The following is a 19,266-nucleotide window of genomic DNA, read 5'->3' as shown; positions in this document are numbered from 1 at the left end:
GTGCAAGTTTGGCTATGGGAAGTGCTCTGGAGCTTCTTCTCAGTCCAACTACTGTGCTGGTGGTCGCTGGCTATCATATAAAATCCACTTTTTATTGCACGTCATAATTTGATCAAGAAATGGGTCGTTGAAGACACTTCAAAATGGCAATTTTTTTTATTTTTGGTCAGCTCATGAGGCACCCACTTATCAAGCTTTTTCACTTTTCCAGTTTGCTTCAAATGCTGAACAACTGTAGAATGGCTGATGCGGAGTTCTTCGGCAACTTCTTGTGCAGTGTAAGAGGATCAGCTTCGATGACTGCTCTCAATTGGTCGTAGTCAACTCCCAATGGCCCGCCACTACACTCCTCATCTTCAAGGCTCTCGTCTCCTTTGCAAAACTTCTTGAACCACCACTGCACTGTATATTCATTAGCATTTCCTGGGCCAAATGTGTTGTTGATGTTGTGAGTTGTCACCACTGCTTGATGACCCATTTTGAACTCAAATAAAGAAATGGTTTGAATTTGCTTTTTGTCTAACATCATATCCATAGTCTAAAATAAATATAAACAGCAAGTAATAAGTCATTAGCAAAAAAACATAAAGAAATGCACATTAAAATGATGTATAACATAACCACATTTATTTAAGAATGTATGCCAACATCAAATGGCAAATTTCAACAATGCAAAACCACAGTTTCTTTTGCACCAACCTAATCATCTATTTGCAGAACTGAATACCATTAAATTCTTTCAAGTTTACAGAAAAAGGGTTCTCTAATAAGGAAAGTAAACTTTTCAAAGTAGTCATATCTGTTAACTAAAAACAACTGCCAGCACAAACCACGCAGAACAGCCCCTTGACATGGCCCAAGCTGGCCCCAGGACCTCTCGCTCTGGCTAAGCCACCCTGCCTGGCCTCCCCTCCTGCCACTCATCCCACACAAGGCCCAAGCTCCGTCCTCAAGGAAATACCTGCTCCTCCCCTGCCGCTCCTTCCTGAAACACTTCTCTGCCTCCACAGATGACATTTAGTATCCCTCTTCTCTGCGTCCTCTTTCTCCATGGCACATATTAAGATGTGACCTAGTATCCCACTATGTAGGTGACTTAACTGTCTCCTTCTATTAGAACATAATTGCCATGTGGGCTGGGATGTTTGTTGTTACTGCTTTTCTGTTTTGTTCACAAATAAAGTCCTGGAGCTTGGCACTTAATTAGTGCTGAATGAATGAATGGATGAATGAATGGTGTAGGGCTAGAAGTCCATTAATGCTGGAGGAAAGGTCACTAAGGAATCATGAGAAAACATGAGATCCATCCCACATAAAAATACCATGCAAAATCCCAAATTAAATATTAGCGAACAAATATTTGTGGAATAGATGGAAGGATGAACAAACCACCAGGAGAGTCTCCAGAATCCAAAGCCCTCCATGTGCATCCCCCAAGAATCCCTGGATCCCCAAAGTAAAAGCCACTGTTCGATGCAGTTTTGCATTTATGACATTTTACATTCATGAAGCTCTCAGGATACTGGGTAAAGAACCTAAGAATTATGGCCAGCTTCAAGGAGCTTAGGGCCTTGTACGAAAATAAATCCCATGTAAACAAAACAAAGGAGTATTAGAAAAGAGCCATTTTATAAAATCTTAAGAATATTCATAAATTTGAGGTAAGGTAGCTCACCATTTTTTAAGGCTGACTTTAATGAGACATTGTTGTGTTAAATGGCTCTGAAAATTTTTTTCAAAAAGGGTTTGAAACCATGGACTTTAGATAATAGCATAGTTGTGAAAATGTGCTATCACCAACGTAACAAATGTTCCACACCAATGGAAGTTGGTGGTGGGGGGGTAAAGTATGGGATTCCTATATTTTGTGCACAATTGTTCTGTAAACCCACTTCTCCTCTAATAAAGGGGAAAAAAAAAGTTTTTAAGTATTTTAAGGAAATAAAAATATTAAAATAGTTTAAAGCCAAGACTATGTCTATAAAGACAATAGTCATTTTACTTTATTACAGACACTGTATTTACTTTCACATTCCCTATAAATGTTTGGTTATGGTAGGAGCTGGGGCAGATCCGTGTCTTTCATTCACCAGTACTCCCAAGCACCTGGAATCCTACATGGCCCACTGAAGACTCTCAGCACATGTTGCTGAATGATAGAAAAATAGGTAAAATTTACTTTGTAGTCTGTAGTACCCTTGGCACATCAACTTTTTAAAGTATACATGGAGTCCTAGACAAAAATGCACAATATAAGTTATTTCTGAAAATGTGACTACAGCAGTTTATAGCGGTGACAGGAAGTTACAGAGGGCCAGTTTAAACGAGCTAAGGAAAGGCCGCCCCTTTCAAACCTCGGCCCTGCTACGTATCAGGCATGCAAGCAAGTTAACCTCTTTGCCTCAGCTCCTTTTTAAATGGGGATGATAATGAAACCCCTTCAGAGAGTTCTTGAGGGAATTAAACAACAGCGCAGCCAAAACAGTGAAGAGCACACAACCAGCGCTCGGCTGCAACAGCTAGCGACCAGAGACCCAGGCGTGTGGTGGATGGCGACCTGTAGGAACGCCGGCTCTGGTCCCCGCCATCCTCCAGGAACTGGGGGCGTGGAGTCTGCAGCTCCAGCTCTTCTTGGGATGACTCCGGAATCAAACGAGTTGTCTAAAATTGTAACACAAGTATAAAGCAAACTACGTGAGCATCTGAACAAATACAAAACAAGGCAAACTCAAGAACAAAAACAGCTAAAAACTAAAGATAAGAACCTCTACCTATACAAATTTAAAAGGGAAAACCGTAAACAGTCCATTGTAATCATCTCTGCCAGAGCAATAATAAAAATCATTTCCACAGGTTTTATAAATTTTTTTTAAAGTACTAGGCGGTGGGAATTGAACCCAGGACCTTGTATGTGGGAAGTTGGTGCTTGACCACTGAGCCACATTGGCTTCCCTAAGTTGGTTTGTTTTGTTCATTTTTATTTTTTCAGGAGGCACCAGGAACCAAAGCCAGGGCCTCCCATGTGGGAGGTGGGAGATGGGAGCTCAACTGCTTGAGCCTCATCTGCTCCCTTATGTTTCATTTTATCTTTATTAATACACATTAATATAAAGCTAAATCAACTGTGAAACTGATCTTTCCATATTCTTTTATATATCTTGATCAAGTACTCCTTCATCAGCTCTACTCGTACTAACTGTGGATAAAAGTCTGATGATACTCAGTCTTCTTTCTTGTCCCCAAACTACAGGAGGAGAACAGGCACATGTTCTCCATCCCCGGGAAGAACAGCCACCCTAAGCCCAAGATACAGGTACTGCAACCAGTGGCCACAACAGCAAAAACAAAACAAAAAGCTGATCAAAATTTTCTTATTTCTCAAAAAGCACACAAGCAGACAAACCCTCCGTGGGCTTACCCTGGGGCAAGGAGCAAACCACCCCTCAAAACAGCAGGACAGTCTCAGGACAGCAGGCTAAACTGACTGAGGCCCTCTGGGCAGGCGCTCCCAGGACTGGAGGCAAGCGCCTGTGGCTCACCGGTCTACTTGACTTCCACGGCAAAGAGGTGACAGCAGCCCCACGGAGGAAAATCTGCAGAGCTCCAACAACTGACCAGGCTGGGACAGTCTTATTCCAGGGGCTCTGGGTGTGGGAAAAGCTACTACATCGTGTGCTCTCCACTAAGCACACTCAGCATCTGCCCTCGAATACATAAAAAACGCTCTGAAGTCATCCCAGCAGGATCCAGGCCCACCACTTTGGCAAAACTACCAATAGTGGCTATTAAAAGAGATAAATGACTCAACAACCATTTTCCTCACTACTGAAAAATTCTGAAAACTAAAAAACAAAACCAAAAATTTAAGTTTCCAATTTGACTAAGGGGTACAATTTTTAAATGACGCATTTAAATATCTACTTTTTCTTTGAGGAGGTACCAGGGATTGAACCCAGGACCTCATACATGGGAAGCACCCGCTCAACCACTGAGCTATAGCCGCTCCCTAAACATCCACTTTTAATAAGTTAATATCTATTACATTTTGCATTGTATTTCTTTGAAGATTCCACAAACAAAAATCTTTAGGCTTCTGTGCCCAAAGCAACATATTATTCTTCAGATTTATCACATAACACTGCAATGTCTTTGTTGGTTTTTAACCAAGAAGGCAAAGTGACTTTAAGACAATGAAATCTTTAAGTCAAAGTAAAGTGTTTTAAGGAAAAAGAGAGGCCTAGATACTAAACATTTACATTTTCACAGGTGATGCAACAACTTCAAGTTACAAGAAATTTGCATGCCCTCTTAAGTAAATAAATTTTAAGCAATTACAGCAAAGAATAAAAAAGCATCTGCTGAACAATGACAAGCATCTTTTTATAAATACTCACTACATTAATCGAATCTGAGCTAGGAACTTGAAGTAAGTTCTGCTGATGGAAGCTGGTGGAGAGGGCTTGAGATTCAAGTGTACTGGAATCTTGTAACTGTTGGACAGGTGGAAACTGTGTCTGTTGATTGTATGTTTCAGTCACTGAAAAACCTGGAATAAATTAGAAATTTGTGTTCTACAAAAAACATTAAAGAGATGTGTAAAAAAGCAGACAACAGTTGGCTTTATCAATAAAAATTTCTAGAGACCAGACATACCCACTCTCTGAATTAGAATCAGAATTAATTTGTATTTACAGGCCCTAAAATGATCTGTGAACTGGCTAGGTTGCACTTTGCTTGTATCTCCATGGCACAATATCGCAGAGCTGCTGCACACACCTGGCCTCCTTCCCTTGGCTAGAAATCTATGTGTAGGATAGCGTTAAAATCTCTTTCCAGAAAATCTGAACAGATCACAAAATATTACATGTCTTTAAAAGAAAGAAAAGAAAAAGTAATACATGCAAAAACTTATTTGGTCTGAAACCATAAATTTTGGTAAGGCCTTAAAAGAAACACCTAAGGCTATTGTAAAATTCAGCCCCACCAAGATATACAGTTCCTCTAAAAGCTTCCTTTACAATGTCCTTGCTGACCTTGTGATAACCCTGCAGGTTCAAATGCCTGCTGTGAAGGCGTTTGCTGCTCGAATTGATCGATGTGCTCCTGCAGAGCCTGCTGTGGAGTCACGAACCTGTCTAAAGAGAAGGCAAAACCAAGAGAGAAGAACATAGATGTGGAATGACTTCAGATTTTTAAATCCACCAATATGCCCCAAGGTATGCTTTAGTGAGTTTTCAAAAGTAAGCCTTGTTATATGGTTTAAGCATTATCCTTTATTTCCAAAATATCATTAAAAGTCCTTACAGTTTAACCTAACAATTAGACATTCTTCTATAAAGTAATATTCTAAAATGCAATTACATTCAATAACTATTTTAAACCTTTTTAGAGGTGATGAAATGCATAAAAGTCTTGTTTATACTAGTTAAATTTGGAACATCCATAAAACAATATAGTAAGCTTTGGCAACCCTGGGCAAGGTAAGACTATGCCAGAATCCAAACCAATGGTGTCGCTAAACACACTGTCTGGAGCTCAGCAACCTGTTTTCTTTTTCCAGCAAGACTTTATTGATGAAGGAAGCAATGCACGGATTTACAACCTGGATCAAGAATCTGATCTCGATGTAGACCAGTGACAACAGTTTGCAGCCCTGCCCAGCCTGGGAATCTCACTTTCTAGGAATAACATGACTAGCTAGATGTTTACTTACTGAACAGAAGAGAGGTTGTCGATATAGTAAGGGTTAAAAGTATGTTCAGAAAGATCTTATTTCTAGAATTCCATATGCGTATCACACATTCTCACTACACAAGGACAAACACAGAACACAAGCTTCCTGCACACTTTCATGGGAAAAAATGGAAGAACCTACACAAAACCACAGAAAAGAGTTTTTGTTGTAGTTCGAAGACTTAAAATACTTTTGAAGTTTCCTACTGAGAAGTTGGATTGCTTTTTGTGTTAAAATAAAATAATAAAATAACATAACATAACAACATAAAATTAAATTAAATTAAATTAAAAAGCCCTAGCCCTCAAAAAGCCAATACATTGGAAGAGTAAAAATGTGATTAAAAGGAAGCGGACTTGGCCCAGTGGATGGGGCGTCCATCTACCACATGGGAGGTCTGCGGTTCAAACCCCAGGCCTCCTTGACCCGTGTGGATCTGGCCCATGTGCAGTGCTGATGCACACAAGGAGCACTGTGCCACACAGGGGTGCCCCCCGCATAGGGGAGCCCCACGCACAAGGAGTGCACCCCATAAGGAGAGCCGCCCAGCGTGAAAGAAAGTGCAGCCTGCCCAGGAGTGGGGCCACACACACGGATAGCCGACACAAGATGACGCAACAAAAAAAAACACAGATTCCCGAGCCGCTGACAAAAGAAGGGGACAAAAACAAGAACACGCAGCAAATGGACACAGAGAACAGACAACTGGGGCAGGGGTGGGGGGAAGGGGAGAGAAATAAATCTTTAAAAAAAAACATGATTGAAGAGTAGTAACAACACACAGGGCAATACCTATTACAGTGATTAAAGAGAAAATGTGAAAAAAAAAAAAAAGAGTAGTAACAGAATATTCAATATGCAATATTACATACACATGCCTACGTACATACATACAGAGCAGAAACTGTGATTTAAAAGTCAGAGATAAGAGATTCTCATATGGATTGGCACGAGTATAAAAGGCTAAATCCTATGTGGAGTAATTCTCAAAGTTAAAAGCCCTGAACTACTTACCTTCATCGCCTTCCAAAGGCTGATCCGCCAGCTGCTGGGCAAGTCCCGCTTCCTCTGTGCCTGTGACGTGCTGGGGCTCCAGTTCCAGGATGGCTTCTGGGTTTGCAGTGACCGCCTCCGCGGTGGGCGGCAGCTCATCGCTTTCAATCTCCACGTGCATCTGCGTGGCAGTGGGCAGGCTCTGCTGGCCCACGGTGCCATCACCAAGAGAGGCAGCCTGCTGATGCTGCTGGAGCTGCTGGGCAAGCTCATACCTCCAAAAAAGCAATGACAGGTCAGAAAGTCACATGCTACCCAGAGTTACCTGCACAGAATCTTGCAAGTTATACTTTATTAAATAAACATTTTATTCTTGAAATACATCATTTCAAAACCATGATGGCAATCCAGTTGAAAATTAAACACTACGATTCATTTGGAAGAAAACTCCAAACGACTCCTGATCTTTAAGTACTGTCACAGGGCACAGGGACAGTGAAAGACAACACTCTGAAACTTTTTAAGTTTAAAATAAAAAATAAATGCCACATGTTTAAAAAACTCTTACCAACTCAAATTCTGAAATCAATTAAAGTATTCAAAAAAATAACCATGCTAAATGAGGCAGTGCCATTGCAGACTGATATAAATATGATGAATGATTGTGGTATACTGAGGAAAGGCAAAGTTCGACGACCTGCTATATCTCAAGGTCAAAGCCTATAGAGGCTTTATTTCATCACTGTTCACTGCATTAGCATATATAAAGCATGAGGCACAAGTCCGTTCTGATCTTCTGCAAAATCATGGCCCATGTTAACACTGCACTTGCAGAATGTACATATACAAAACATAATTGAAGTACATTCACCAAGGTAAACCTTTTCCCTTTCAAGGAGAAAAATGAACAATAATAAATTCAGTGAATGAATCAAAGAACTTAAAAATATCTCAAACAATGATCTGATAACAAGCTGGGCCATGGGTATAATGTCTAAGAGAAGCACCCACACAAGCTCCACCATTTATTCTACTCCAGCAACTAATGAATCTGACAACTCAGAATTTCATTCTTAGTTCCAAGCAAAATCTTTTTTATTTCCTGATATCAAAGAATACACACACAAAGAATACACAATTCCCAACTATTGTGACTGACAAATTTAAGACAAAACAGCAAAGCCCTGGAAAGCATATTATTATACCTTCATTATAATCACTGCTACACAGAAATGACTCGTGTTTACCCATCTGACTTCTCCACTACCCACTCCCTAATCGGTCTTTCATGGCAACTGTTGGTGGCTGTTTTTCTGTTTGTTTTTTTGTTTATTTAAATGAATGAAATTTAGTAACCTTTTATACCTATTTTTAAAACATGTGTATGTGGCATATCAGGAATTCTCAACACTTCAAATAAAGCGATAAAACATTGGTTCTACTTCTCTACTTGTAGGCAGATTCAACATGCTCACAATCTATAAAAGAGAAATAGCCTAGCTATCAATATCACAGACTTAAAGTCTTCAGATGGTCACCTCAAAGTCATACATTACACTCCTAAAATAAATGAGGGTACATGTTCCTCAATGTAACAGAGGACAAACAATGGCTGATGCACACTTTCACTAAACAAAAGAGACCCCATTAAAGATAGTTTACTTTCTCAATTATACCACTAGTCACTGAGTCCATAAACAAGGGCCCTCAAACCATTCCCAACACCACCACAAAAAGCACAACGTAAAGGGCTACTTTGTTGACAGAGAAAAGTATTTAAAATGCCCCTGGACAAAGCTGTGGCCAAGGCCATGCCTTTTAATGTGCCATGGCTCTCAGACAAGCCGGGGAACACACCAGCCTGCTGCCGTAAGAAGGAATGCCAGCGTCCTCAACACAGGTGCACACATCAGCTCTGCAAGTCCCCCACACACAGGTAAGTGCACGAACGAGTAACTGGACAGAACCCTGGCAAGAGTTCACTGCGCCAACACCACCAACAGCCCACGACCCAGCACTGAGATTTGTCAGCAGCAAGTCATCAACCTGTGCCAAGATCAAAATCACCAGGTGTCGCGTGTGCTTAGATATCCAGGTGGATGAGGTAAAAATTACTTATCACAGTTAATTTATTCTACCTTCTGGGGGGCTGAGGGGCAGGGGGGAGTTGTAGGTAACATTCTGGCAGATACATCTAGGTAAAATACCACCCCAAAGTAATCTTCTGGGGAAGATTTATGATGGATCAAGTAATTCTTACTTTCAAAATCTCCTAGGATCTGGCCACCTTCCCCATGCTTTACAATATAGAGTTCTGGGGCTGTGCGGAAATGCCTGTTGAAGCCAGATCCAGAGTACACTGGAAATGCACCTCTGCAAGGGCCCTTTTGGCTCAGCTCCATTTAGAGATGGGAGAGCCCACCAGGAAAGTAAAAACAGAAGCTGAGTTTAGTGATACATCAACAACACAGAATAACCACCATTCAGATATGCTAACGACACGCCTAGAAGTCAGAGTGGACTGAGTTTTTTAAAAATCTTCACTACCAAATTACACTAAACATGGGTCTATTTAGCATTTCATCTAATTACTGATGATCAACATTAAAAGGGAGATTATCACAAAGCATTTATCCCAATACCAATTGCTTCAATATTTAAGTATAATGATGCTTCAATATATTAAGAGTAAAAATGTTCACGCTTTCACCTGTGGCTCTCAATCGACTCTCGGACACTGACACACCAATTTCTTGATTCCACTCACTCTGAGTTAGGAATAATAACAGGACTCAAAGGCAAGGGCTTCCTAAAAACATTCCCCACAACCTTTCAGAATTGATAAAGGTTATTAAGCGGCCCATCAGGATTGCACTTACCTATGGGTTTTCATGTGCTTTTTGCAGTTGAGGGAGGTCTTGAACGTTTTCTGGCAGTAGGGGCACATGTAGGGCCGGAGGTCATTGTGTATTCCCATATGGCGCCGCAAGCTACCGCCAGTGGTGAAGGCGCCATTACAGATCAGACACTTGAAAGACTTGAGTCCCGTGTGTGTTCGCACGTGTGCTTTCAGCACTCCTGCGGACACAAAGCCTCTTCCACACTGAGAACATTTAAAGGGTTTTTCACCTGTATGTGATCTAAAAAGAATAACAATTTTAATGAACTGTGCATAGTTTCTTATACTTTAAATGTGCTTTATAATTTAGAAGACACTCATACATAATTTCCCTGGCTCGTCACAATTTTTTAAACTAGGCAGCAAAGACAAAGCTTCCCACATTTTATGAATAAATGAGAGAACCTGAGACTCAGAACGGCTAAGTGACTTGCCCAAAGTCACACAGCTAGGATTAGCTGAGACAAAACTAAAACCCAAGTCTTCTCGGGTCTATCCTTTCTCATTTCATCACACTGTCTCATGACCAAATTTCTAATTCCTTTCTGAAATTACTAGCTTAGAATTAATCTAAACTGTGATAAATACACTTGAAAAGCCAATAAAGAACATAATTCCAATGAAGTAAATTAAACATTTCCTTGATATTTCCTGGAAATTACAAATAAACAAAAGTGCAAAGAAATTCAGGGACAATTTCTGGGTAAAAGATTTTAGTCAAGATACTAAAAGTGAAAATATCAATTACCAATAAATATTTTGGGTAAAATGAGACATTTTAAATACCAAAAGCAAATAATACAATCCTAAATACTTCTAGAAGTCACTAGGTCATGAAGTCACTGTAATTATACCACATTAACAATTCTGAATCTATATCACCTTACCTGATATGCTGTTTAAGGTGGCAAGATTTTTTATATGCTCGGTGACAGTAGAAACACTTGTATGGTCTATCTGCTTCATTTACAAAATTATTATTAAAATAACTTTGAAAAAACTGGTTTCTTGGAATAGGTTGGATAAGACCTACAAACCAAAAGAAAAGCAGTAATAACTCAATGTCAATGCTACTAAAAATGTTAAAGTTCAAAAGGAGTCGCTTTACCCAGACAAGGAAAATTCTTAAGAGTTAAAATTATAGATTCCACTGTTTTAACTAAATTTTAATTGTGTCAGGAACTGGCTACTTAAAGAAAATCTACCAGGAAATAGTTATAAAGTTACTACAAGTTAGACTTTTCAACATAAGGAGTATCTATATTGTCACAATTGCTTCCCTTGATTCCAAGAGAAAATTTTTAATGGAGTTCTACATTTACTTTCTATATGGGTATTTACTGACATGGAAGTTACATAACTATGACCAAAATTTACCTCAATTCTTTATTAATGATGATGCACACTGGGTACTATAATGGAATCAAAGCAGAAATGATTTTAACATGATCTTTTGTTCAGAAAAGGTCAGTGTTCTCACAGAAATTTTATTAAAGAAATTGCCTGCAAATAACAAGTATTTCAGGTTTTACAGTTGTTTATTCAATGAATTCCTTCAGGTAGAACATGTAATAAATACGCCTTGATCAAGCTACTGAGGTTATATATGATTCAGGACAAGCTTATGTGTAAACCTTTTGAATTTAGTTCATATTCACCTGGACAATAGAGGAAGACTTACTCTACCAGCTCTGTCTCCACGTGGGACTGCTCCTTCTAGGCTGTCTCTCCTCCAGCCAAGAAAATCCAACTATTTGCCAAGAGTCCACCCTCAGCTTGACCATTCACTTCTACACAATGACCATCACAAGGCACCTCTCACCAGGCCCTGTTTTAACTGCCTTTCCCTAAAGGCTAGGCTACACCTCAGTTCTTTCCCTGAAAGTCTACTTCTGCTCCCAACAGGCTTGGCTTCACTGATGGAGCACCTTCTTCTCCCAGGCTAGACCTTTTGGAAGCTCTGGGAACTCTCTTCTCCATTGCATTTAAGTTCACCACTTGCCAGTCCTGGAGATCAGACTTCCACAATGCCGCTTAAACCTCATTCTCTATTTCCACAGCCACCAACCTTGAATAATAGAGAAAAGAACTTAGAAGCTGGAGAGAATCCAAGGGCCTGGCTAATTTGCAGCGCCACAGAGTAGATTTATGCTAACTGGCCTGCACTGCTGATGCCTGCATCAGAAGGTTTTTCAAAGGGAACTGGGAACCTCCCTGTGGTTTCTATTTCACAGGTTCTTTGGCCCATTCGGGCAGAATCTGTACCAGCAAAAGCTGCTCTCTGCAGGAAGCCACGGCACCATCCTATGCTTCGTGGTGCTCCCCATTTTCCCCAACACTCCCTCTCTCCCCCTCCAAAGAAAAACACTCGTCACTTGATCCTCCCCACCTACCCGGAACCCCCCCACACACACACCCCGACACGCAGGCAGGTGGCGGCAGCACAGGGGCAGGCTCGGACCCAGGTGCTCAGCCCCTCGTCGACACTGCTGTTAGGGATGTGCGGAGACCTGTCAGTCCCTAAGCCAATATTTCTACTTTTACTTATTCTTCCTACCACTGACCAAAAACATTTGACCAAAGTAAGCCTGACAGCGACTTCCTGAACCATCTTCAATGGCTCATGCTCAGGATGTACTCCCAACAGCACGGCTCATGCCGGTGTTCCCATGCTGGCCAACCCCTCTCCCTCTCTCCTCCTCTCTGTGCTGGTTTGAGACTTCTGTGGACCCCAGAAAATTATGTTCTCAAGCTAAGCCACTGCTGTGCATATAAACCTATTGTAAGCAGGGCCTTTTGATTAGATTAAGGGCCCTTTTGAAGGGATCACTTTTGCTCAGAGCACTTTGGTTAGGAAGCTTTCATTAGACTGCAGGACCAGGGTGGGTCTTAACCCTTTACCAGGGTCCTATATAAATGGAAGAGAGAGAGAGGGAGCTGCCGTTTCATTCTGTGATGTGAGAGAGGACTCCAGGATCACCTGCAGCCACAGACAGACAGACAGAAGCCACTGATGGAACAGCCCAAAGCAGAACTAGCCACAGGCTGGGAGGAGAGGGCAGAGATGAGCGAACCTATGCCCTGGCACGAGCGTGATTTTTAATGGTCCACAGCTGAGCTCCGGGACAAAACCTCTTTAGATGATGCCACCATGAGCCTGGCTGCCCACAGCTGCAACTGGGTGAGACAGCATCTCTTGATGATGCCTTGATTTGGACATTTTCACAGCTTTGGAAATGTAAACTTTTACCCTAATTAATCCCCATTATAAAAGCCAACCCATTTCTGGTACATTACACTGACAGTACTCAGCAAACTAACACACCATCTAACTATGTATGCAGCTTGGTCTTCTACATCTTTATGACATATTCTCTGAACAAACTCACACTTGCCCATCTCTAAACTTTGACTTCTCTCTAGTACAGCACATTTTACTACTTGTTCTCTTGTCTGCTTTCCCCACTCCACCTTGCTGCAAGCTTCCAGAGCCTAGGAACTTGTTGTTTCATCAGTGACACAGCCCTGCACCCACACACTGCCTCCCAAGGAGGAGGTGCACACAAATAGGACCGAATAAAGAAGGACCTCTGTTCCCAGCATTTAGGAAATGTGGGGATGAAGTAGAGGGGCACGCACAATTTCAAACCAAGGTCATTCATATTATGGTCTTACAGTCAAGTCAACATTTATTGAGTCCTGACTGTTTTTAGGGAACCATGGTAGTGTCTATGAGGAGTTACCCAGGAAAGCAAACAGAAAATCAATGTTACTATTCTCCAAAATGGCCATGTAAAGGAGAGTAATGCCTTCCAGTCACTATTGAGCTCATAAAATGGTACAACACTATGCTCCCCTCTAGGTCTTCCTAGAGACACCATCATTTTATTTAAGCTACTACGAGGCAGATCCAACAGTTCAACAGCAATTAGCACAATGGTATCACTTAATTAAAATCATAAACTTCAAATATTATCTGATGAGTAATTTTCTTAATCCTTGTTGAATTTAATGAACAGTTTCTAAGAAAAAAAAACAATTTTTTAACAAAATTTCCTCCCAACACTAAAATGAACTGCAATATATATAAAAACATAAAAAATTTTATATGCTTTATTTGATAAACTATACCCAAAGTAAAAGCAACAAGAAGGAAAGACATAGGAAAGTGGGATATTTTTTAACTTCATTATATAAATGCATAGAATAAACTGAAACAAGATTCCAGTGAAATTTGCAAGGTAATTTTTGTAATGTAAGAAGGACCCTCAGTTGGTTTTCTTTTATCTGTTTTATGGGAAAAGAAAAAAAAAAAAACTTCACAAATAAGAAAACTCACTACTGCTTTTGCCATTTCTAACACCCAAAGAGAATGTCTATGAAGAAAAGCGAGAATAAAAATAGCTACTCAAAGGCTTATCCAACTAGTCAGAACTGAAGCAAAATAATAAAGTTAATATTTCAGGCGAGTTTCTCCCTAGAGCTGCAATACAGACACTAAGTTCATTAGGTGGCACAAATAAAGGGCTAAACACAAGGAAGCTTCCAGGCTTTAGAGAGACAACCAGCCTCTGGCATCAGTGGGGCTCTAACCTTCACTGAAGCAACCTGTTACTAGACTTTCCTCTAGAACCTAAGACCTGCAGCGCGGCCCAGGCCTGGCAGCTCTGACATCACACGGCCCACCAACCATCTTGCCCCGCCTCAAAGTTCAGCCTGGGACACCCAGCCTGCGTGTCTATGCTTCCGGCCAGCTGCTGCAGAGGGTGCAGATATGGGGGCTAAATTTGACTTTTAGAGACTTTTCTGCATGTCTGGAATGACACAAACTCAGTATGAACCTAGAGGCTATGGTAAGGATTAAACACACACAAGGGAGACTGGTCTGTTGTTTTGTTGTAGGAAATACCAAAAAAGGACAAAGATATCCAAGTATTCTAACCCATCATGGGCGTTCTCAAGCACGGAAACAGCTGAAAACCATAAGGATTAAAAGGACTGTAAACTCATGTATACAACTATGTGAGCCTGGTATTTTTTGGAGGGATGGATATTTCACTACCTTTTCAATTCCTTAAGTTTTGGGGATTTTCCATTTCTTCTAGAGTCAGTTCTGGTAATTACATTATTCTGGAAAAGATCCAGTTCATTGAAATTTTCAAACATATTAGCATTAAAGTTACAGAATAATCTTAATTTTTATCTTGTTATCTCTGCTTATAGCTTCATTCCACTTTCTAATATTAAACACATTTTCTCATTCTTCAGTTTACTAGTAGCATGCCAAATTTTTTATTGGTCATTCAAAAAAAGAAAAAACAGTTTTTAAAAATTACCTATCAAGTCCACTAGAATTCTTCTACTGTAAATTATTTTATACTTACTAATTCTTTTCTCCTACTGTCTTGTCAGTTTTCTAGCTTTTTAAGCTAAATATTTTATTTATTTTTCATTCTTATTTTTTTAATAAAAAATACTTACAGGTCTTAATTTTTTTCTGAGAAGAACGTTGATCCATCCAATCTGTTTATGTAATGCTCTCATTTATACTATATAATTGCAGTTTGGAGTTTTTTATATAATTAAATTTTTGATAGTTATTTTCTACTGAGTTGTTTTCATTGAACTGTAATCAGAAATTGTGTCCTTGTACAATTCCTATTTTTGAGAATTTCAATTTTTTTTATACTCTAGCATGTGATCAATTTCTATTTCATGCATATTTGAAAGAATGTGCATTTGAGGGTAAAAGAGCCCACAAAGCTATTACTTCACTCTTTTTTTATGTGTAGTTCAAATCCTCTGCAAATTCACCATGCTTGGTGAACATATGCTGTCTAGAATCGAGGCTCCCTCACGCTACCTGAGAATGGATTTCTCCTTGCTTCTAATCATTGTTGGATTATATATTCTGATACTCTTAGGCACCCAAAGGGTCATGATTGCTGAATCTTCTTGGTGGGCATCATCTCTAACAAGTTAACATATCCCTCTTTACCTGAATTAACTTTTTATTTTTTGAGGACATATCAGGGATTGAACCCGGGACCTCATACATGGGAAGCAGGTGCTCAAGCCACTAAACTACACACACTCCCCTGAATTAACTTTTTAAACACAGAATTATGTTTCGTTTGGCAATGATTTTGCTGTTCATAGACTAGATTATCTTGCCTAGGAAAATGATGAAATACTGGAAGGGCATAAAAAATGTAAATTCAACAGAAAAGGACAAATACTGTATGACTGCGTTACTATGAACTAAATATATTGTGTAACATATTCTATGATTCCATTTATATAAAATATAACTCAGTTTATAAAGATGAAATTAGATTAGTAGTTATACATGGTTAGGAAAGGCATGCTAAGGGATGTGTAGTTTTTCTTTTTGGAGTAATGAAATAATTCTAATTTTTTGTGATGATGAATGTTCAACTTTGTGATTAAAATAAAGCCACTGATTAGACATTTTTGATAGATTATATGGTATGCAAATATATCTCAATAAAATTGCTAAAGAAATAAATAAGTGTGCAAAATAGCCAGAAATAACAGCTATGTACAGCATGGGATACACAGAGAGACTGAGGGGTGAAGAATTTTCTTGTTAGTCTATTTGTTTATTATTTTTATTGAAATAATGAAAATGCACTAATGATTGTAGTGATGAATGCACAACTATGTGATTATACCTAACACCACTGATTGTACACTTTTGATGAACTGATTTATAAATATATAGCAATAAAATTAATTTGTTTAAAAAAATGTAAATTCACTCAGAGAACTTAATGAGCTTTCTTACATTTTGTTGTAGTACCTAAAATATCATGTTTTTCTGAAGAATCTAGGACATATTATTTTCACCCTAGTTAGTTAGTAAAACCATAATTTGGCTTGGTTATAATATTGAGCCTTAAAATAATTTGAAAGCAAGTAGGTTTTTCTTTTTTCAATCCAAAGATTAAAGCAGACAAAATAAGAGTTTATTATATACCACAGGAGGATTTTAAGATGAATGTAACAACATATACTATATGTTTCACATAAAATAAAAAACACTGTCATCTTCGATAGTTCTACTGAGGCAGAAATTTGTCTTCAATGAGGACTTATATAATAATGTCTTCCTGTACACATCCTTTCTCTCTCAACCAAGAACACAATTCAAGCACTAGTTTAGCAACAGGTAGGATTTTGATTTTGATTGTGGAACATGCTAGCCCATTGCATACTTAAAGACTTCATGAATGCCATTCCTAAAAGAACCAAACTACAGAGACCAGAATATTCATACCTCTTCCCAACAGTATCCAACGAGAGAGTATAACCGCAAGTGAGACTCAGACTCCACCTTACCTAAGTCAGTGATGAGAATCGGTTCCTGCAGAGGGACATCGGGAACTGGAACGCTCGTCTTGCCCACTCGGACCTTCGTGGGCTTACGCTGGTGTCTCAACTTCCTCAGCTCAGTGTGCTTGAAGTGAGAGGCAATGTGCGTCTTCCTATGGCCTGATGTTCGAAACTTTTTGTCACAGTGAGGACAAGCAAAAGGTCTAACCCCTAACAAAAATAAAAGTACATTTTAAAATTATTCCAAGGAATTACATCTTGGTAACTAATGCCAACATGAAAATTCTATGCAGTTTGTCACTCTGGGCTTATAAATTTAAAGGATATTATAAATTTGAGTTATTTTCCTTTGTTTGTATATACACCACATAATAGATAATAAGGCATGCAATATGAGCATGTTAGGTAAGAAAGATCATTTACTATTTTTAGGACAAAGCCTTAAGTTGTGAAATATAGATACTGAAACCATTAGTAATCACTAAGGACCCTAAAGCATGAAAAATGGCTATCTCAAGTTACCACCTGTGAACTGGGAATACTACTACTTGCCTCTGAGATTGTTGCTAGAATTATATCAAATAATTTTAAATAGGACTTAGCACAGTTTCTAGCACTTAGCACACAATCCAATAAACAGTGATTGCTGATGTAATTAATAATGGTGACAATGATGAAGACAATGATGACAGTAATAAGATCCTCCTAATAATCACTAAACTGCTATACTTCTTTTCTGAAAAATTTCATTCTTTCACAATTTTATTTATATTGGTTAATGAAAATGCAGATTCCAAAGGACATATAACAAAACTTACTTATTTCAGCTTTTTCAAATACAACACGATTCAAAGAAACCCATCCACGATCTATAAATATCTTCCTTTAGGAGAATACACTAAATTATCTAGTTAATGAAAAACAGTCTTAAATGAATACAATAATAAAGCTTATTCTAACCTGCCCTTCTTAGAAGCACAGACATGTTTTCAAAGGGTCAAAGAAATGACCCTCATAACACGTAAACAATAATAAACGTAAATAATTTTGAACCTTTAATCAAAGACTGGTCAACTTCTACCTGGCACGATCAGCCTCCTCTAACAAATGTCATAAGACATGTGTAGTTCTTAAAACAAACTTAGATTAAATAAACAAAATTAACTAGCTATCAAAATTTTTAAAAACCATGGAAATACATTTAACAATGAATTATATTAAAATGCTGAAAAATATTCCAAAACCCTAAGTTTACTGAAAAATAAGATCTGTATATAGGTTTTCAATCTGTGTAATCAGCTTTGCATCAGTAATTTCTCCTTATACAATTCTTAATAAAAAATTACAACTATTTTTTCTATAATGTTAAAATATTTTTTTGTGGGGGCAGCAGACTTGGCCCAGTGGTTAGGGCATCCGTCTACTACATGGGAGGTCCACGGTTCAAACCCCGGGCCTCCTTGACCTGCATGCAACTGGCCCATGCACAGTGCTGACGCGCACAAGGAGTGCCCTGCCACGCAGAGGTGTCCCCCGCGTAGGGAAGCCCCAAGCGCAAGGAGTGTGCCCCGTAAGGAGAGACGCAGCATGAAAGAAAGTGCAGCCTGCCCAGGAATGGTGCCACACAACACGGAGAGCTGACACAACAAGATGACGCAACAACAACAAAAAAGAAACACAGATTCCCGTGCCGCTGACAACAACAGAAGCGGACAAAGAAGATGCAACAAAGAGACACAGAGAACAGACAACCGGGGTGGGCGGGGAGGGGAGAGAAATAAATAAATCAATAAATCTTTTTTAAAAATATATTTTTTTGTTACTACAGTAAAAAAAATTCAATTCTCCAGACAGCTAAGTATAAACACACCATTAATTCTGAACTTGAACAAAGTACGAAAACATTAAAATGAGAAATTCATGCATTGCCTTGGGCACTTTAAAAATGTACACAGATTCTGGAGTTTATCAGGGCCCACCCCAAAATCAGAATTACCCAGGACAGGTTTGGGAACCCTACACTAGTTGACACTCTATTCCACTGTAGTTGTTTCCAACCTGTGAATCCCTAATTCATAAGCATCAAGAACTGAGTCATAAATAAATGCTTATTATAGATAGTATCACATATGAATTATTTTTTATTAAATTTTATATGTTTAATAAAGTAAAAAAATTAAGTGTTAGAAAATTTGTACTAGTCTGTCATCCTTATGTATTTCTCAATTAACAGGTAATAAATAAATGCAGAATTACTATCAAGAGGGGAACTAAAAATAATTTT

The 19,266-nt window shown here is 39.0% G+C and overlaps 1 protein-coding gene across 3 annotated transcripts in view; it reads right to left on the bottom strand.

The window, feature by feature from the left end:
* ZNF236 (zinc finger protein 236) overlaps positions 1-19,266 on the bottom strand; it is a 152,181-nt gene that overhangs the window by 69,653 nt on the left and 63,262 nt on the right. For all 3 annotated transcript variants that reach the window (XM_058277909.2, XM_058277912.2, XM_071208593.1), the window contains 7 exons: positions 16,989-17,192; positions 10,514-10,655; positions 9,607-9,867; positions 6,749-7,002; positions 5,034-5,135; positions 4,395-4,546; positions 2,558-2,661 (listed from right to left, as the gene is read on the bottom strand). In XM_058277909.2, the coding sequence (XP_058133892.1) occupies positions 2,558-2,661; positions 4,395-4,546; positions 5,034-5,135; positions 6,749-7,002; positions 9,607-9,867; positions 10,514-10,655; positions 16,989-17,192 (1,219 nt within the window). The remainder of the gene's footprint in view (positions 1-2,557; positions 2,662-4,394; positions 4,547-5,033; positions 5,136-6,748; positions 7,003-9,606; positions 9,868-10,513; positions 10,656-16,988; positions 17,193-19,266) is intronic.

This window comes from Dasypus novemcinctus, chromosome 16 (assembly GCF_030445035.2).
Source record: "Dasypus novemcinctus isolate mDasNov1 chromosome 16, mDasNov1.1.hap2, whole genome shotgun sequence".
Lineage (NCBI taxonomy): Eukaryota > Metazoa > Chordata > Mammalia > Cingulata > Dasypodidae > Dasypus > Dasypus novemcinctus.
This window is presented reverse-complemented; position numbering and strand designations above follow the sequence as displayed.